This window comes from Apus apus, chromosome 14, assembly GCF_020740795.1.
Source record: "Apus apus isolate bApuApu2 chromosome 14, bApuApu2.pri.cur, whole genome shotgun sequence".
NCBI lineage: Eukaryota > Metazoa > Chordata > Aves > Apodiformes > Apodidae > Apus > Apus apus.
In genome coordinates, this window is record NC_067295.1 from 3,690,264 (window position 1) to 3,708,041 (window position 17,778).

The window sequence follows — 17,778 nt, forward strand, 5'->3', positions numbered from 1 at the left end:
TGAGAGGTGACGCTTGGAGTTAGGAAGCTGTGGGGATGTCTCCTTCATGGGGTGCATTGGAACAGGCAGGCAGAGCTGCCTGTGGCTCCCTGTAGCTTGCAACTCCCTGCGGCTTGGGAAGGATCCCAGGAATGTGCACAGCTGTGATGGCACTGGCTGTGCAGCAGCCAGGGGAATGCAGAGAACAGGATACCTCCTATCTCATGCCATCCCAATGCCTTTGGGAATCTGCATTGCTGTGCTTCTCCCCTTCCTCCTCACCAGCACAGGAATCCCTTGTCCTGGGTGTAGGAGACAACTGTTTGGCAAATACCATCAGCTCTCTCAAGGGAGAGTGTTGTTTTTCAGTAGCTGCAGCATGCAGAGCAAAGACGGTGGCATAACAAAAGGCAAAGGGATTGACTTGGTAGGAAAGTATAAGTGGCACCATCTGCTTCAGAAGGGCAGCCTTTCTAATTCAGCAGCGAAGGGGGTTCCTGGAGTTAAGTAATTGGGAATGGTAGGCTCCTGGCTGGAAAGTGTGCCAACCCTTCTGGCAAAAAGCTGTTAAATCTTGCTGGCGTGTGAAAGTGGTTCTGTGTGGCTGGGCTCCAAAGTCTGTTTTTAACCCTTGATGTATGTTAAAAAAAAAAAGCCTACAGCACTTTTGATCTTGGCATGTGGCTGGGTGTCAAGAATAAAAGGGAAAAGTGGGTCCTCATTGAGGTGCTTGAATGGCTCTGATTGTCCTATGTCAGTAACAGCCAGACCTGGCCTGGCAGCAAATGCACACAAAATGGTGCTTTAGCAGGAAAACACAGGATGTAATGAATGATTTGTGATGATCAATAGAACTCCAAGGCATTTATTGCCCCTTAAAACCATTGACTGTCTGCCAAAGAGTGCATTTGCAAGGTGAGTGATCACAAAATCCTCCGGAGAGCTTTTGGGGCACAGTCACGCTCTTGGCTCTCCTCATGCTACAGCCCTTACCTTGCACTCTGCAAACATGTCCAGCTCACCAGCCAGGATGAGGAGCCTTTAATTCTCCAGATGAAAGCATGAGCTGTTGCACATCTCCCAGCAAGCACAACTACAAACAAGTCAACATTTTGCACCCTCTCCTAGGGGTGGCTTCCTTGGAAGCTTTGGTCTTCATCCTGTTTGTCTGATTTGCGATCAAAAGAGCGTTGCTGCCTACGTGTGTCTTCAAGCAGTTACTTCTATCATATCTCATATCAATGTCCAATTTCCTCCTTAAAATAAAATGAAGGTAATGCAATCAGAAAAAAAAAATATCTCTTTGCAGTCATTGTCTTTCCCTAATAGTGGGACCAGAGCTGGGCAAAGCCCTTTTGGGGCTTTGTTTGGTGTGGAGGGGAAGAGGATGCTTTGCAGCAGCCATACGGGTTTTCCTGCCAGGGGGAGAAAGTTGGATTTAAAAGCCTGATCCCCAGCCATCCTGAAGATGAAACAGTTGGATTGTGAAATGTGTACTTTTTCCAAGTTTGATTTGGATGTTTTTTAATCTTCCTTAAATTAAAGGAAAAATGTCTTGTTTGACCCAAAACAAAATTATGTTTTCCTTGGCTAGTCAACTGAAAAAAATCAACTGTATTCCCCATGTTGGTCCAAGTTCCCTTGCCAGTAGTGCCTCCACAGCTCTCTTGCTCCAGCAGCTCTACCAGTCCCATCTTAGAGCCTCTTTGCTACTAAGTTTACAAGAACAGGAGACTTCAGTCACTTGCTCTAAGTTTAGTTTAGCTTTTCTGGTTAAATTCATAAATATATTTTGATGTTCCACCTCTGCTTTATGGGTATTTGTCCACTTCCTGCCCTTTTCATCTGTTTACTCACATAAACTGCTTTAACTTTATTTTGTGAGGTTTTACAAAGCATAATATAGATCTGCTGGTATGTGTGGTGAAGCAGTTTGTAACACAGCTGCAAGGTTTCCATCACCTGTTGAACTAAAAGCCCTTTGTATGGAGGTGAAGGGCTTTGGTCAGGAAACAGGTGAACCTGATGTCCTTTAGCACCATGTTTTCACCTCTGTAGTCTTCTCAGGGAAGTAACCAGAGAACTTGGCAGCTGTTCCTTGAGTTTTGGGTGAACTAGGATTTACAGGCTCATTTTGTATGTGGGTTCTTGTGCCTTGGAGAAACCCTTGGCTCACATAATTGGTTGGTTTATTCTGGTCTCTAGTGGAGGACAGACCTGAAGATCTCTGTACCATACTGCCAGCCCCATCTTCAACTGAGAACCTGCAGCATGGTTGGGGGAAGAAATGTGAAATTTTCCCGTTCCTGATGCTGTTTGTGGTGTGCTGGGTCTTCTTTTCCTTTAATTTTTGTCATCCTCCTCAGGAAACATGTCGGAAGTGCCAGGGGCTGTGGAAGGAGCACATGAACCTCACCTGTGAGCAGCTGGCTGAGAAGGATGACATCAAATACAGGACATCCATGTAAGTGAACTCCACAACCAGGCAAAAACTGGGGGGTGGATGAACTTGGAAAGGTAACACTAGTCTGTTGTGGAGGGGTGAGAACCCCCCTGTTCTTGTGACTGTAACAGAGGCCCTAAAGTTCTGCTGGGTGTTGCTGCCTTCCATCAGGGAGGTCCTAGAGATGTCAAAGCTAAGGGGTCAGAAGGCTCGCAGGATGGGATTTCTTTCTGTGAAAGATACTTGGCAGTGGATCCAGTTGGTAATTTGAGAACGTGGGAGAGTTGTCACCAGACCAGCCTGTTCCTCTGGCTAGCCCAGTGTCTAGCAGGCTGGCACCTGGTCCTTCTCAGAGGTGAGAATCCCCCATGAGCCTTGCTTGGGGGGGTGGGGGAAGGGAGGTGTTGCACAAAGAAGTGCATTGACTCACAGTAAGTCATGATTACCCTTTGCAAATCTGGGGATGATGTGCAGTTTGCTCAGCTATTCCTTGCTGGCTTCGTGGGAGGGGGTGTGTTTTCTTACAGAGGCTTGTCCCTGTTTCTGGCTGGTTTGCAGGAATCCTTACAGAATGGAGTCACATTTTTAAGTACTCAGGTGTAAATCTTGAGTGTTTCTTGAAGGTCTTTGTAAGTTTTATTTCTGTCCTCACTACAGTAAATGACAAAACCTCTAGGAAATAAGGGAAGGTTCATCCATGGAGCTGCATGTCTTCTGCAGTCAAATGGGACTCGCCCATATTGCCCAATCTTTTCCTCTCTGATTTAGAGTCTATCTGGCCTGAGGAGAGGCTGGAAATCACCACTGGGAGGCTGAATGACTGTTGCTTGCTCATCCTGCAATCCCTAATTCAGAAAAAAAAAACTTCACAGATTTGATAGGACCTTTTTTTCTCTGCCACTCCTTTCCCTGTAGGAAAGAGGGGTGAGAAGGCAGAGGAATCAGTCCCTAATAAGGAAAAAAAAAATCGGTTTCAAAACCTTTAGCAGGGCTGTTGCTGTGGATAGATGAGTCTTGCTGCCTGATACAATAAAAGCTTCCTTTTGAAGCCCTGCATAAGGAAAGGGAAGCACAGCTGGAGTTCAGACCAAACTTCCTGCCTTGCTTAAAGTTTCCAAAAAAAAATCTGCATCAGCAGCATCCTGTTGAGTAGCGGAGGGAAGAGCAGCTGCAGCTCAGAGGAAAGTCAGCCACAAGCTTGCTTGATTTTTTTTTTTTTCCTTTCCCCTGTCTATTCTTAGCATATCTCCAAATGCCTGGTTGCAGGTTGTGCCAGGTATAACTGCCTGGGAGCTTTGGGTAACTCCTATGCAGCTGAAGTTGCCCCCTCACCATTCCCTGCCCCTCTGGATGTGCTGACAGAGTGGTTTGTGGGGCTGTGCTGTAGCCTGGTCTGCTGCTGTCATCCTCAGAAATACCTCCCTGTTATCTCCCAAACATATGTTGGCTTTGCAGGTCCACTGAAGTAGTTGGGTGGAGTTGCCTGGCTGAGGAAGATCATTCCCTGCTGTCAGGTCAGCTCAGCCAGAGAACTGTGCTTCCCTCCATGAAAACACAGTTTCTTTACTCCTCTGTCATCAGATTTCACTTCTAGGTTGTGAATTAAACTGTAATGTGATCTCCAGTGGTCAGAAAATTGGCCCTTAGGATGACAACTTATATTCTTAAGTCTTTTCATTAAATGACCAAGTCTCTCCTCCATTTCTGTGCCAAAATACTATTGCCACGAGCTGAGCCTTTGCTCTGGAAAGTGTGTCACTGCCAGGATGTCTCTCAGGGACAGGGACTGTGCTTTGTCCTGAATTTGTGCTCTGTTAGAGTAAAACATGTCACTTGAACCTAAAGCAATAACCTCTGGAAACTGTATGTAAGGAATCTTAAGAGAAGGGGGAAAGCCCAGTCTCTGTGGGGAAAGATGTGATTGTTTTTCAGTTACCTATTTAAATTTAACAAAACCCAAATAAATCTGGACTGTAGCAGCCAGGGTTGGGAAAAAAAAACACAGGTGGTTGTGGCAACTTTGTAGCTGGAGTAACAAGCAAACATAAAACTAGCTAGCAGATGACAGCCCAGGGTTTACTTTTCCTGAACCTTATCTCCCAGGGTGTATTTCTCCACAGCCAAGTCAAGCATCCACGTGCCCTTTGGCCCTTTGACTTACGACTTAAATTCCTCCCAAGCCGGAGCCTGGCACTGGTGTTTTGGCTCACATGGAAACTAGGATTGGGTCTGCAGCATGCAGCCAGTGATTGACTTTCTTTCACTTAATTTGTTCTTGAGTTGTTGTGGGTTGGCTCCAAGTGGAGCTGAGCCCAGAACTCCTTGGAACAGCGGTGGGGATGGTGTGGGAGGAAAGAGAAGGGAGAGAGGTATATGGGAAAGGGGGGGTTTAAAGCATCACCAGGGTGGCATAAGTGATTTTTACAGCAGGTTGATGGCTGCAAACATCCCTTGTCTCATTCTTCCCCCTCTTCTGACGTTGCAGAGAAGAGAAGATGACAGCTGCCCGAATTAGGAAATGCCACAAGTGTGGGACTGGCCTCATCAAGTCAGAGGGTTGCAACCGCATGTCCTGCCGCTGCGGGGCCCAGATGTGCTACCTCTGCCGGGCTGCCATTAACGGGTATGACCACTTCTGCCAGCACCCCCGCTCTCCTGGGGCTCCCTGCCAGGACTGTGCCAAGTGCTCTCTCTGGACAGATCCCACAGTAAGTAATAAAGGAATTCTGGGAATGATTTGCACCCTGATTTCAATTACCACCGAAATACACGCCTCCCACCAGAGGAAAATGGCTAGGTTTAGACAGCACAACTTTTTTTTTTCCCCTTTCCCAAGGCAGCTAAAAATCACACTGGAAGCCTGCATCAGCACAGAGTCACATCTGACCACAACTTGGAAAGAACTGGTGTTGCTTTAGGGAAAAGCAGCTCCTGTGAGATGAGGGCTTTGGCTGGAAGTGCTCTGAGAGCTGTTCTGGGGAGTGTGTGCTGGTAGCAGGCGTTGGGATTACTGGGACTCGTTCCTGCTTTTGCAGCTGAGGTACTGTTTGGTACAGCTTTGCATCTGGAGACAAGGGGATTTGTGTCTCTCTGCTGCCCCAGTCTTCCAGCTGCTGGTTCTGCCAGTCCCTTCCCAGAAATGAATCCACCAGGAAAACCCAGAAGCTCCAGAGTTGGAGCCGTTCTCACGGCTGCTGTCAACAGCTGCAAAGGGAGAACTGAAGCATGGACTGAGCTGTAAGGGAAGCTGTAGTAACTTAATACAGCTTGTAGCTGTGACAAGCATGGGAAAACATAGTGCAGCATCTCTGTAAATAGAGGTCTAGGATACCAGAAATCCAGGAGTGTAGGTAGGAGCAGGAGTTTAATTTCCTGACTTCAGCAAAGCGGTAGAACAATGTCAATGTGGATCTGCCTTCCCAGGGCTTGTCTGAGCTTTGTTATTCCCAACACTTCTTTGTCTCAGGCTGCTGGGGCTGAGCAGGGTCCTGTGCTTGCCTGGAGCCAAGGACAAGCCACTCTTTAAATCTCTCCCTCCTACCTGCAGGCTTGGGAATCTCCCAGCAGGGTCCCAACCAGCTTCAACTTCCTACTCCTCTGCTTACCTGCATTTATTCCCTGCGTTATCCTATCAGTGGAGGTGTTAACCTAAACATGACACCTCCTTCTAGACACCCCTGTGGCATTTCTGACACCTGGTTCTCCACTCCCCCCCATTTTCCACCTGGATGTGATTCAGGGTTCAGCAGCCCTGACATCCTTTGTTCCCATCAGGCTGCTGATTGTGCTGGGTGATGGCATTTGTTTAGAGCCAGAGAAAACATGAGGCCCCTCAAAAAAGCTCGTACTGTACTTTAAAATAAATAAATAAATAAGCAGCACAAAGAGGCCACTGTCACCAGCCCTTCTCCAGTTCTCTAATTAACCACTGTTGTGGCAAAGGAAAATTTCCCACCGTCAGCAAAGAGCTGGCACTGCCTGTGCTCTTTTCGATAATTTGGGGTTTTTTGGGATGATGGAGCATGGGGATGTGTGTGCTGGGGAGTTGCAGCTGGGTGGCTGTCCGTGCTGCAGGGCAAAGGAAAATGTGAAACTCAACTGTTGGCTTCTAAGGCTGAAAGGATGGATACCCAGGTGTCGTGTCCCCCTTCGGAAGGGGCTTAGTAACACTGACCCAGTCCCACCTGGATGACCTGCCCTCTCGTGTGGGACATGTAAGCAGGAGTGAGTGGCAGGTGAGAAGAGGGGGAGTGAATTTGAATCTCGACATGGGGATATGAAAGCAAAAGGAGTGTCTTGTCCTTTGTCAGGAATGATGCCCACCATGGGGATCACCCCATCCCAGCTCTGCTGGCTGCTGCATTGGTATCTTCTTGTGCCTTTCTCAACTCTGTTTTCTCTTCTGGCTCAATTTCTTCTATTCTGTTGAAGTCTCTAGACAGCTGGTGCTGTGCATATAGGAAGAGAATATCTGTTGTGGGCTTGCCCATGTTTGCAGCCATGTCTGCATGCAAGTACAAAGGAGGCAAGACTGGGTTGTCTCATCACCTCTGGAATTTGCAGCCCATCACTTTGGAGCTGCCACTCCTCTCCCTGGATTAGGCTCTGCAGCAAAATGGGGAGGGCACAGACCAAAGCCTGGCTTCCAGAGAGTGGCAGCATGTTTTTGTCCTGATTTCTGCTGTAATTGTGTACAGCCTCCACTGGAACCATCTTCACAGCAGACTAGGGACATGGTCACAGTGCCATGGTCTTGTCCATTTGCTTTTCACAAATGTAGACTTCAGCTTTCTGTCAGACCTTGGATAATCCTTTGTGAAGGATCTGGTTTGGATCTAACTCCCCATTATTTACAACAAAATTCAGGTTTCTTTAAAATAAGGAACCTGTGTTCTTTTTGAAATGTTTAATGTTTTCTGAGTCTGAAATGATTCTTCTGAAAGCATAAGTAAACCTATTAATTAGCTTGGGTTAAAACCAAATGAAAGACAGTCCTCCAGGAACTGCAGCATCTGTTAGTCTTTGTCTCAAATGATCTTGAAAGAGTAAAGCAGACGCTTCAAAATTCCCCATAATAAAAGGTTAGCTGAAATCTTGTCCCTATGCTGTAATCAGACTCGAGTCTAATTTAAGAGTATTGGTGCAATATTTGCTGGCTCAGAGACAAGCTGCAACCGGGCTGTGGTCAGCAGCTTCCAGGCAGTAATCACGGAATCACTGCCTTTCTCCAGAGCTAATCGGTGCCCTGCACCTCTGGAGGATGTGAACGTGGGCCAGGAGCTCTTGTCTGTGAGCTGCTTGGCCAAGAGGCCTCGTGTGCCTCATCTGCAGCCTGTGCAAACCTTGGCTCAGCCCTCCAGACAGTCTCTGGCTGCAGGAGGGGCTGATGCAACATTGCCAGAGACAAAGCTGGGGCTGGAGCAGTGAGAATTGGCTCAGCAAGCAGCAGGCTTGGGGGCTGGGTTCTTCCCAATTCCTAAAGATCTGTAGCAAACCTGGGGCTGATGTGTGCATTTCAGTCAGTTTGTAGAAATCCCGTGGTGCAGTTTGACTAACACATTCTTGACTGGTTTGCTACACCAGGTTCTGCTCTCCTCTGTATTATTTTTAATTTAATACTCATCTTTGGACTCTCAAGAATATTGCATAGTGGCTTTTTTTTTTTTTTTTGGCTTTAAAGTTTAAGATGTTTTCAGTAAACTCTTAAAACACTCCCACAGGCCCATCGTTAAAGTTCAAAGCAGAAGACTGATCATTATAAGGTGTTGGCAATTATCCCTCCTCCTGGCATTATAAACAGATGATGTTAAGCTAAGACTGTGTAAAACTTCAAATGCATGAAGGAAATGCATGAAGCGTTGCCTTTAGGATTTTGGGGAGGGGGAAGAACCCCTACATTTAGGGTGGGTTGTTTTGTGTTTTTTTTATTCAACGTGCTATAAAATGCCTTAATCACAAGCAGACAGTTGATCTGGGGTGTTTGCAGAAAGCCATCAGTGTGGAATTGCTTGCTGCTAAAATCACTGTGTTTCTGAACCACCAGCATGTGCTTCACCCCCATCCTGGCCCCCCTTTTCCTGCAGCACTGCGGATGCCCTGTTCCAGTTACAACACAGCCTGCTTTTATCCCCCTGCTTCCTGCTGCATGGAGGAACATGCTGGAGACAGCCCCATGCCTGTTCTTGCTCAGGCTCTCCCCAGCTGATCTGGGAATGATTTGAAACAAAACCCTTTAGTCCTTGGGAAGCCTCCGTCGTGAAAAAATCATTTCAAGTTTATTAGGAACGGCTGCGGCCACACGTACGTGGAAAAAGAAAGCAGTAAAAAGCCAGGAAGGGGGAGGCAGTGGTGGTGAAGGCCCTTTCTAAAGACAGGGGAGGGGTTGTGGAGCCCAGAAATAGTTACCAGGTCTCTTGTTTTCCCCCTTCCAGCCGCTTTCCTGTGACACTTAATAATTAAAGATAACGAGAAGCGCAGCAGATAAAAGAGGAGCTTTCAAAAGCTCCATGGTTGGCACTTTTGTTCTGGGCAGAGGAGGTTTTATTTGGGGGAGGTTGTCTCTGTGTGACTGGTGGAGCTTTTATCTCCTTGGCTGCTATTTCTTGTTCCCCATGAGCTGTTTGTTTCTCTGGCAGCTCTTTCTGTGTGTGCACAGGGCCCTGCCTGGATGCTGGATGTGGCTTTTCTGTACCAGCATTGTTGAAACCAGCCTCCCTGCCATGAAAAGGTGCCTCTCCTGGCAACCCAGCCCCACTCTTCAGCTAATCCATCCCCAGACCCGAGCCATCCTTTCTGCTGTGATTGGCTCCCTGCTCGCCGTATTCCCTGGATTCAATGGGAGAGGGCTGAAAGGGAAAGGCTCCTTCATGCCCAGATGCTTTTGCAGGTGGGGGATCTCAAGGGCAGACTCCTCTGACTGCCCAGGGACAGCTATGGATTTGGTTTTAGATACGGGTCTGGGGATGGTTCCTGCAAAGAGCATCCAGCTGCCAGGTTTGAGGCAAAGCTCAGTGCTGTTTGGCCACTTCAAAATGCAGCTGCTGTGAATAAACCACACTGGCTTTCTGCAGGGTTTGCAGCTAGGAAGGGTGAATACATCTGATAGATCCTTTGCATTTTTCTCTTGGCCACCTCCCTTCTCCCAGGAGCAACAGAGCATGGGGAAGGGCCACACTACAGCATTGCCCTGCATTTTTTCCTCTCAGGAGGAGAGCCAAGTTAAATTTCTGCTCAAAAAACACGCAGGCTGGCTGGTGCTGGGACCCCCCCAGGGCTTGGGGGTTGCTTTTTTCTGTTTTTACTTTTTTTCCTGTTTTTTTTTTCTTTTTGCTGTAGGCAAGACAGCTGACAGGAAGATGACTGATAACTTGACAAGATAAATCCCTTCAATCCACACAGCCTGTGAGCAGGCTATTAAAATTATAATATAATGCTTTATTAAGGGGCTTGAACTCGCTCAGGAAAATGGACACAAGAGGCTTTTGAAATTGCAGTGCAGCCTCCACCTCATGTGACATTAAATGGTTTCTCACCACAACTGCAGCCATAAGTGTGCTAATGAAAACTTAATTTTTGGTGTGGTTGCTTTACAGATTCCTCTGAATCTGTCATCCCTCTCCAATTAGCTGTGGAATCAAAAAAATCAGCCTTTGCTTCTCAAAGAATTAGCAACAATCACTATTGTACATAGTGAATATTTGTACTTAGAGTTGCTTTTTAATTCTGACCTGTGCTTGGTGCAGATGTGAGAGCCAGAACTTGTGGCACCAGCTTTCCTTCACCAACAGCCTAAAATTGTTTTGCTATGCACATATCATCAAATTTTTAGTTCCATCTGGGATGTGGATCTTTCCTAAATCCTGCAGGTATTGACCTGTGCTGTGTATTCACCAGTTGCCAAATTTAGTGGCAGCTTCTGAAGGAGGAAGGTGCATATTGTGGAGTGTATTTTAGTTCTTTCTATATTCATTGTTATCAGTTTTTCAGAAATACTGATGCAAAAAGGTTCTAAGCCAAGGCTTGGACTGTGGGGTTAAATAGAAATACTTTTTAACCTTCTAATGTGAGAATACACTTTTATCAGCAGAGAAGGAACAAAGCTGTTAACTTCTGTTCTTGGGCTGTGGTTTGTTTTCCCTCTGCTGGGATTTGCAGTCACAGAACGAGTCGGGAACTTGTCGTCCCGATCCGGGTGTGTTGTTTTTGTTGACAGTTTTTCTGCAACCCTCTTGAAAACCCAAGGGGTGATGGGCTTGAGTAGGAACCTCTGGCTGTTGCATTTGAGGTGATGTGGTTTATGTTGCCCTTCTGAGATAGATGTCATTGTGGACACCTGGCAGATGGGGTCTGCTCTGATGCCTTCCCCCGGCTCTCCAGGAGCTGCGGTAATTGAAGCCAGCATCACCTTGGGTGTGCTTGCAGCTGGCTGGCCAGCTCTGGGGACAGATGGCTTTGTCCATCTGTCATGAGTGTGAAGGTCAGCTGCAGTTTACACTGGGGGTGTCGGGTAGCCCTCGCTCTGGGAGGGTCTTGTAAAGTGTGTCCCATTCCCCCAGACTTTGCAGGACTGACCAGCATTGGCAGCGGGGTTTGCCGGAGCTGCAACATCCTGGGCGGTGGTGGCAGGACAGTGGTGTCCCTGGGAAACACCATATCAGAGGGTTCATCACAGACTTAGACTAAAGTAAAAGCTTTTTTTTTAAGTTAGAAGGGACTTCTGCACGTTTCTATGCTTTAAAGTGAGAGAAGGACATGGGGTGATCTTGTTGAGTTTAAAATATGTTCCTTACTCGTCTAACTAAAAGAAGGAGCATCTTTTCCAGTAAGCAGCAGTAAGATGGGAGAGGTGACTATCTCCATTTCTCAACAGCATGGCAAAAAATACTCTGTGAATTAAAAACAAATTTGAAATCTTGAATTGGGGCCACCCCTTGCTCAGGCAGTGCAGGAGCAGAGGCTGTTTGGTGGCCTGTTGCAGAGCATGGCCAGGCTGTTTTCCAGGCAGGGAACGTTGCAATCTGATACTTGGGGGGTAGTTAGAAGTTCTGTATAGGCTCAGAAGGACCATTCTTCAGCAGTTTTTATGGAGATAGATAGGCTGTAATTAACAGGCCATGGAAGCAGCCTGGCTGGGGGGAGAAAGAAAAAGAAGAATGTCTTGGAAAGTCTTAATTTTAACCACTGACTCACAGAGTAATAAAAGGGAGGGAAGGATTTGGTTTGCTGGCTTTCTGCAAATTAAGATAACTTCAGTCTCCCAGGTAAACCTTATCTGGTGGCAGGAGTGGGGGGGGACATCTTAGCAAGCTGCCCAGGTGTTGCTGCCAGACATGTGCAGGACCATGAGATGGGAACTGGGAAGCTGGCAAGAAGTGAAGTGCATTTCAAATTTAGTCTCTGAGCCCTCTTCAAAATAGAAGATATTTTCCACATTAGAAGTGTTCGGGGAGAGATTTATGAGATTTGGCACTACTGGAATTAGGAGAAATGAAACTAAGCAGTCCTACACATTGTGGGGTGTGTGGGACTTGGGGTTTCCCTGCTGCTCCACCACTAGTGCTTGCAGAAGAACTGCTGAAGCAAACGAAATGCTCCTTTGTGTTCAGGTAGGCCCAGAGTGGCTGATGCCTGATGCGGGTGGGGTGTGTCCTCCAACAGCTCCTGTTCTTGGCCTTCTTCCCTAATAACTGACATCAGGAACACACTGTCCAGGAGGCTCAGATAGTCCCATTTGGCTTCTGCAAGTGCCAGGTACTGTTTCATCCCAACAGACATGAAACAGCAGCAGATGCAACCCTGCAGAGACCAGGAGGACCTCTGTTGCCATCGCTGCACATATGGCCAGCAGAAGCATCTGCTGCCTGGCACTACAAGGCAGTTATCTTTTTAGCTGTTGCATGCTGGGGTGCAGTGAAGAAACTCATTTTTCCCAGCCTAGGAGTGGGCAGCTGAGGCTGAAACATGGATCAGGGTGAGTCTGGTTTCATGCCAATGTCAGCATGTGTAAAGCCTGGGAGCTGGCTGGACCCCTGTGGACTGTTGCTGCCCATGGCCATCCCTCCAGACAAGCCTCTCCTAGCTCAGGAGTTGCATATCCCTCCAGGACTTTGTCCACCACACTCCCTTGATCTACTAGAAGGTGATGTAAGTGCCAGCTCTGTAGATACCTGCAGCCACCTGAGGCTTCACTGCATCATTTGGTCTCACTGCTGCTCCTTCGGGTTGAAAAATCTGATGATGACGAGAGGCAGAAGGATGCTTTCAATTTCTGGCTTGCCCTTGTGTTCTTGTTGAGTAGCAGGTTGAAATATTCTTGCTATAACCTCTCGATGGACATTAAAGAAACATATTATGATTTATGTGCTCCTCAGAGTTACAGATAAGATCTAAATGGCCTCGTCACGGAACCGTTTTGCTACTAGAGCCAGGATTTAAGTTGTGTTAATTCCAGCTGTTAGGCCAAAAACTCTAGAAGTGCTAGCATCGTGTAAATATTTAATAGACTATTGCCATTTAAAAGATTAACAGCTCTCCAGTAACTCTTTGGGTGGGCAGAGCTGGGGTGCAGGGCTCTGGTTTCCATCAAGTCAATGAGTTTGAGCACTGATCTCCCTGGTAAGCTGATCTAAGCTTCTTAGTCATACTCTGCAGAGCAGATTTGGCTCCATGCAAAGGTTTTTGTCCTGCAATCCCCCATCACAGCCTTGCTTTTTTGACTAAACCTGGGTCAAGCCCAGATGAGGACAACTCAGCAAAATTTACCTTTTTATTCCCATGAGAACATGTGCTGAAAAGAAAAGCAGCATGGAGAGGATGGAGGGCTCCTGCAGCAGGAACTACCCCACTGACTCTTGGTACTCCTCTGATTTCTAGGAAGATGATGAGAAGATAATCCAGGAGATTCAGAAAGAGGCTGAAGAGGAACAAAGGAAGAAAAATGGTGGTAAGTCACAGTCTGTGCCTGTGCTTTGAGATCAGACTGAGTATGACAGGAGAGCATTGGGTTCCCAGCTTCTGATCTCTGGATCTCCATTGGATTCTTCCCATGGCCTGGCTGTTTGCAGGCTTCTCCAGGCTTTGCTGTGCTGCACTCCTCCACGGGCTCCAAGCTTGGTGAGTTTTCCTTTGGTGGGATGACTGGTTTTTCCCTCTCTCTGCAGAGAACAGCTTCAAGCGGATCGGCCCTCCTGCAGAAAAGCCCATGGAGAAAATCCAGAGGATTGAAGTCATCCCCAGACCTGTTCCTCAGAACCTCCATCAGCCCCGGATGCCCCCGTATCCCTTCGTGCACCCTCCCTTCCCTCTCCCTCCTGTCCGGCCCATGTACAATAACATCCCCCTCAACATTGGCCCCATCCCTGCTCCCTATGTTCCCCCATTACCCAACATGAGGGTGAACTATGATTTTCCCCAGATCAACGTTCAGCTGGAGCACAACTTGCCTATGCACTTTGGCCCTCAGCCTCGGCACCGGTTCTGACCTGGTTCTAACAGCACTTGGCCCAGAGTCACTGCAGGGCAAAGCCACCCCAGTAACATCACCCTCCTTCCTGCTCCAGACCCTCTCAGTTTAGCCAGCTGCAAGGGGACCTGCTCTGACCCATATACCTGCCCTGCACCCTTCTCCAGACCTTCTCTGGACCTTTGCCATCAAACACTTCAACCTGTGCTGCAACAGGGCTTGGTGCTGCATTTCCAGGGCTCTCTCCCTATGTTGTGCATCCAGATACTTTGAGTTGACAAAGCCTGTTCAGGCAGCTGTTGGGAGGGAAAATGAGACATTATGGAGCACAGGGATGTAGCCTTTCTTCGGGAACTTTTCAAAATTCCTGCCTTCCTGCTGGCCAGAGCAGCTGCTGCACAGTCAAGTGAGTCTTGGGAGAAGGGAATTGAAACTTGGCATATGAGCAAGACCTTCAGGAACAAGCTAGCTGGAGTCAGCTGCCCTAGCCTTCTGCCTGCAGAGAGGCACAAGGCTGGAGTTCCCATGTTCTCCAGCATCCCTGTAACCTGCTGGCACCTCCCAGCAGAAAGAAATTGTTCAAAACCATGTAAATGTAGCATTTTTACCATTTCTTGCTCTGCAAGTGGAGTGAGGGTATGCAGCAGCCATCTTGTTGCTGAGATCTTGGTAGGAAGCCCAGGGCCATGTTCTGTCTCAGGGCTTTAGCAAGTAGCAGAAGACCTGAGCACTTCCCTCCCTTTGGAGAACTCAAGCTTTTTTTTCCTCCCCCCAACAGTGGGTGCCTCTCAGCTTCCAAAACGTGGCCTTTGCTCTTCTCGTCTGGCATCCCAGCTCTCCCCCTGCTCCTGGCAGCAGTCCTCAAACAGCTGGTAGAAGCACCCAGAGCCTAAGCTGTGCCTTTCATTGCAAAAAGCTGTTTGGGCAAACCCCCGGGTGAAGGTGTAGGCCAGTGGTGTGTGGTGTGGTAGAAGAATTAGGAGCTACCCCTGTAGTCATGCGAGCAGGTGGTGCTGAGCCAGGAGCCCCCTCAGCTGAGCCCCCTGCAACCGATGGGCAGCTGTACCTTGTGCTGCAGGGAGCTGGCAGCTTCCTGACTGCTGGGAACCTGTTTCAGCTGACCTGGCTTCAGAAGAGGGTGTGAAAAGGCAAACGTGAGTATTTCTGGGCTTTAGGGAGAGTGAGGGTTTAGGAAAAGTAAGACTTCCTTGGAAGAAGCAGGGGGTGTAGTCGCTGGGCTGCGGGAGGAAGGGTTGGCACAAAGCCCTTCCCCACAGCCCTTGGCTGTGCTGGCTGGTACAGGCCCCTCTGGAAAAGGAAATTATTGGAGTAGGGGGGGGGGGAACCCTTCTCCCAGAAAGACCAGGCCAGCTTGGAGCAGCCTGGCTGTGCTGACATTCCCCCAGTGGTTTGGTCTGGGCCATTTCTTGCTCCGTCCTGCTGGGAACCCGCTGGGTGCATTTCCTCTCCCGTTATTTTCTCCCCCTCCCAGGTATCTGAGCATCCAGGTGGCTTTTGGTTTGATTTTTCCAGGTAAAACTCCCTCCCTGCCTCCTCCCCCAGGCCCTGCCCAGCCCTGGCTGGCAGAGATCCAGAGCCAATGGCTCCTCGGTGTGCAGTGAGCCATGGGCACAGGGCTGTTGGTGGGAGGCCCCTGGGGAGGAGCAGCCTTCACCATGATCTGTGACAGCATCTGGGGACTGCTGTCCCTAGAAGGGTCTCCCAGAGGGGACTTCCATCTCCTGTGGAGCTGAGTCAGCTGTTCTCCACTCTGGACTGTTGAAGGTAGCCCAGGGAGTGCTCTGTTCCAGCTCCTCAGGGTTGTGGTCTTTCTAGCATTGGTGAGCAAATTGTATTCTCAGCTGCTATCATCTTTTTTTTAATTTTAGTTAATTTCTGGCAGTGGTCCAGGGGCTGCAGGAGCTTATCACTTGCTGCTTTCAGCCAGGTTTAGATCCTACCATGCACTGAGCAATGGCTGCAGGAGCAGAGTGCCCCATTGGATCTGGGGAGGGAGGACTGTGTTCCTAGCGAGAAACTGGACCCAGGTCGGGAGAAGCACGAGTGGCTTCCCCTTCCAGAAAGGGAGTCCTGGGGGTTTGATAGCTGAGATCTTGTGGGCTGGCTCGGATGAGCCCTCCAGGCTTTTGGAAGCACGTGCCTTTCCCTGGCAGGGAGGGTGGTCGTGGTTGTCCCCCAGCACCCACCTCTGCAAGGGGTGGGTCAGGCAGCCAGAGCACAGCTCAGCTGCTGAACTGGTGGCCCGAACAATGAAGCAAGCCTGGGGTGGCCTCTTCCAGTGTCCCACAGAGCTGCGTGGCAGGAAGCACTGGCAAAAATGGGAGTCTGATCCCGTCTTTTGGTGCATATCTGGAGATGCATGAACCAAGCCTGTGCAGAGGTGGAGCAAGTGGGATGGAGAAGTGTTGAGCAGAGGTGGCAAGGGGGGGTTGGTGTGCTTGGTCCATCCTTGTGGTTAGGATGTCTTCTGCTGCTGTGGGTGGTGCAGGGGTCATGGTCCTGGAGGAGCCTGCTGGAGATAGGGGGAGAGAGGACTACTGTCACTGTGTCCCCTGCAAAACCACGGGCTAATTTGTGTATGAGAGGAGAAATGGGTGCTTGCTCCGTGATGGGGAGGCGCCCCTCCCCCAGCGGTGGGCTCAGCCCTCTTCTCAGCCCTGGGGCAACGCGGGGCTCCTGGTGCTGCTGCTTTCCCTGAGGAAACACCGATTTCACCAACAGTTAACCCCACAGCCAAAGCTTGTGGCTGCTCCTTCCCTCTAACCCGAGAGAACTTGGAGTTGTGGTTTCTGCTGGAGCCATCCATGACGTGACTCCTGCATCCCACCCTCCCTCCAGCCCCGCAGGACTTGAAACCATTTGTCCTTGGAAAGGTGACAGGGAGGTTGCTGTGCCCAGGCTGATCCCTAACAGGTACTTCTTATGGTTAATTGCAGTGTCCCATTTTACTTGCCTTAAAGGTGGAGAGAGAAACTTAGTATTTGCACTTAGCAAAACGTTCTGTTAAAGAAACCCTGTAAAGATGTGCATGTTCTGCAACTTTGTATAACAATAGCTGAAAATAAATAGGTGGTTTATTAAAAAAAAAAAAAGAAAAAGCAAAAAAAACCCACAACAAAAAAATATTTTTCTTTACTTTCTGGTAGGAAACCATTCAAATATTCTGTGTGTAAAAAGTTCCTGTATTATATTGTAATTTGAATTTTTGTAAATAAATTTGTGCACTCTGGCTTTTACCCTCTGTGCTTTCCTCACAGCCAAAGCCTTGTCCTTCCATCCTGAGCAGGGCTGAGGACAGGCAGGAGCAGGCAGGGCTGTCGTGTCACATCTCAGCCTGCACTGCTGAAAACTCTGCAAATTGCCAGGCAAAACCCATTTGACCCTCCTGGAAAAGCTTAATACATTCCACATGCTCCCGAGGTAAAGCTGGATGGGTTAGAAAATGGTTTCCAGTCACTCCTTTAAATGGAAACCAGGATGTGTGTGTCATGGGGGAAGAGGCTGGGGAGACCTTCCCCCTTGAAGGAGTGATGGTAAATACAGAACCTGGCCTTGAAAGCAAAAGGAGATGGGGGAGATGGAGAGGGTGAGGGTCCTCCCTCCCTGCTTTGTCCCCAGGTCTGGGGTGTCATGGCCAGATTTGCTCATGCACGTGTGGATGTTGCTGGGGGATCCAGGGCAAGCTCAGCATTTCCTGCAGGGCCTTAGTTCTCCCTGTTTATAGCAAGGAATGAACATCCTTCCTTCCTTCCTTCGGCCCTTGCTGTGGTGCTTGAACCCGTGTCTGAAGTTGAAGGTCCCTCCTGGCAATGTCCTCTAGCAAACCAGATTTAGGTTTTAAAAGCCAAAAAGGGTGACCTGCAGGTGCTGAGCT

At 48.7% G+C, this 17,778-nt stretch overlaps 1 protein-coding gene across 2 annotated transcripts in view; it reads left to right on the forward strand.

Moving 5' to 3' along the window:
• RNF216 (ring finger protein 216) overlaps positions 1-17,133 on the forward strand; it is a 79,465-nt gene extending 62,332 nt beyond the window's left edge. For both annotated transcript variants that reach the window (XM_051632382.1, XM_051632381.1), the window contains exons 14-17: positions 2,346-2,443; positions 4,908-5,130; positions 13,295-13,364; positions 13,582-17,133. In XM_051632382.1, the coding sequence (XP_051488342.1) occupies positions 2,346-2,443; positions 4,908-5,130; positions 13,295-13,364; positions 13,582-13,901 (711 nt within the window). In that variant the 3' untranslated portion in view covers positions 13,902-17,133. The remainder of the gene's footprint in view (positions 1-2,345; positions 2,444-4,907; positions 5,131-13,294; positions 13,365-13,581) is intronic.
• Positions 17,134-17,778: the final 645 nt, after the last annotated feature.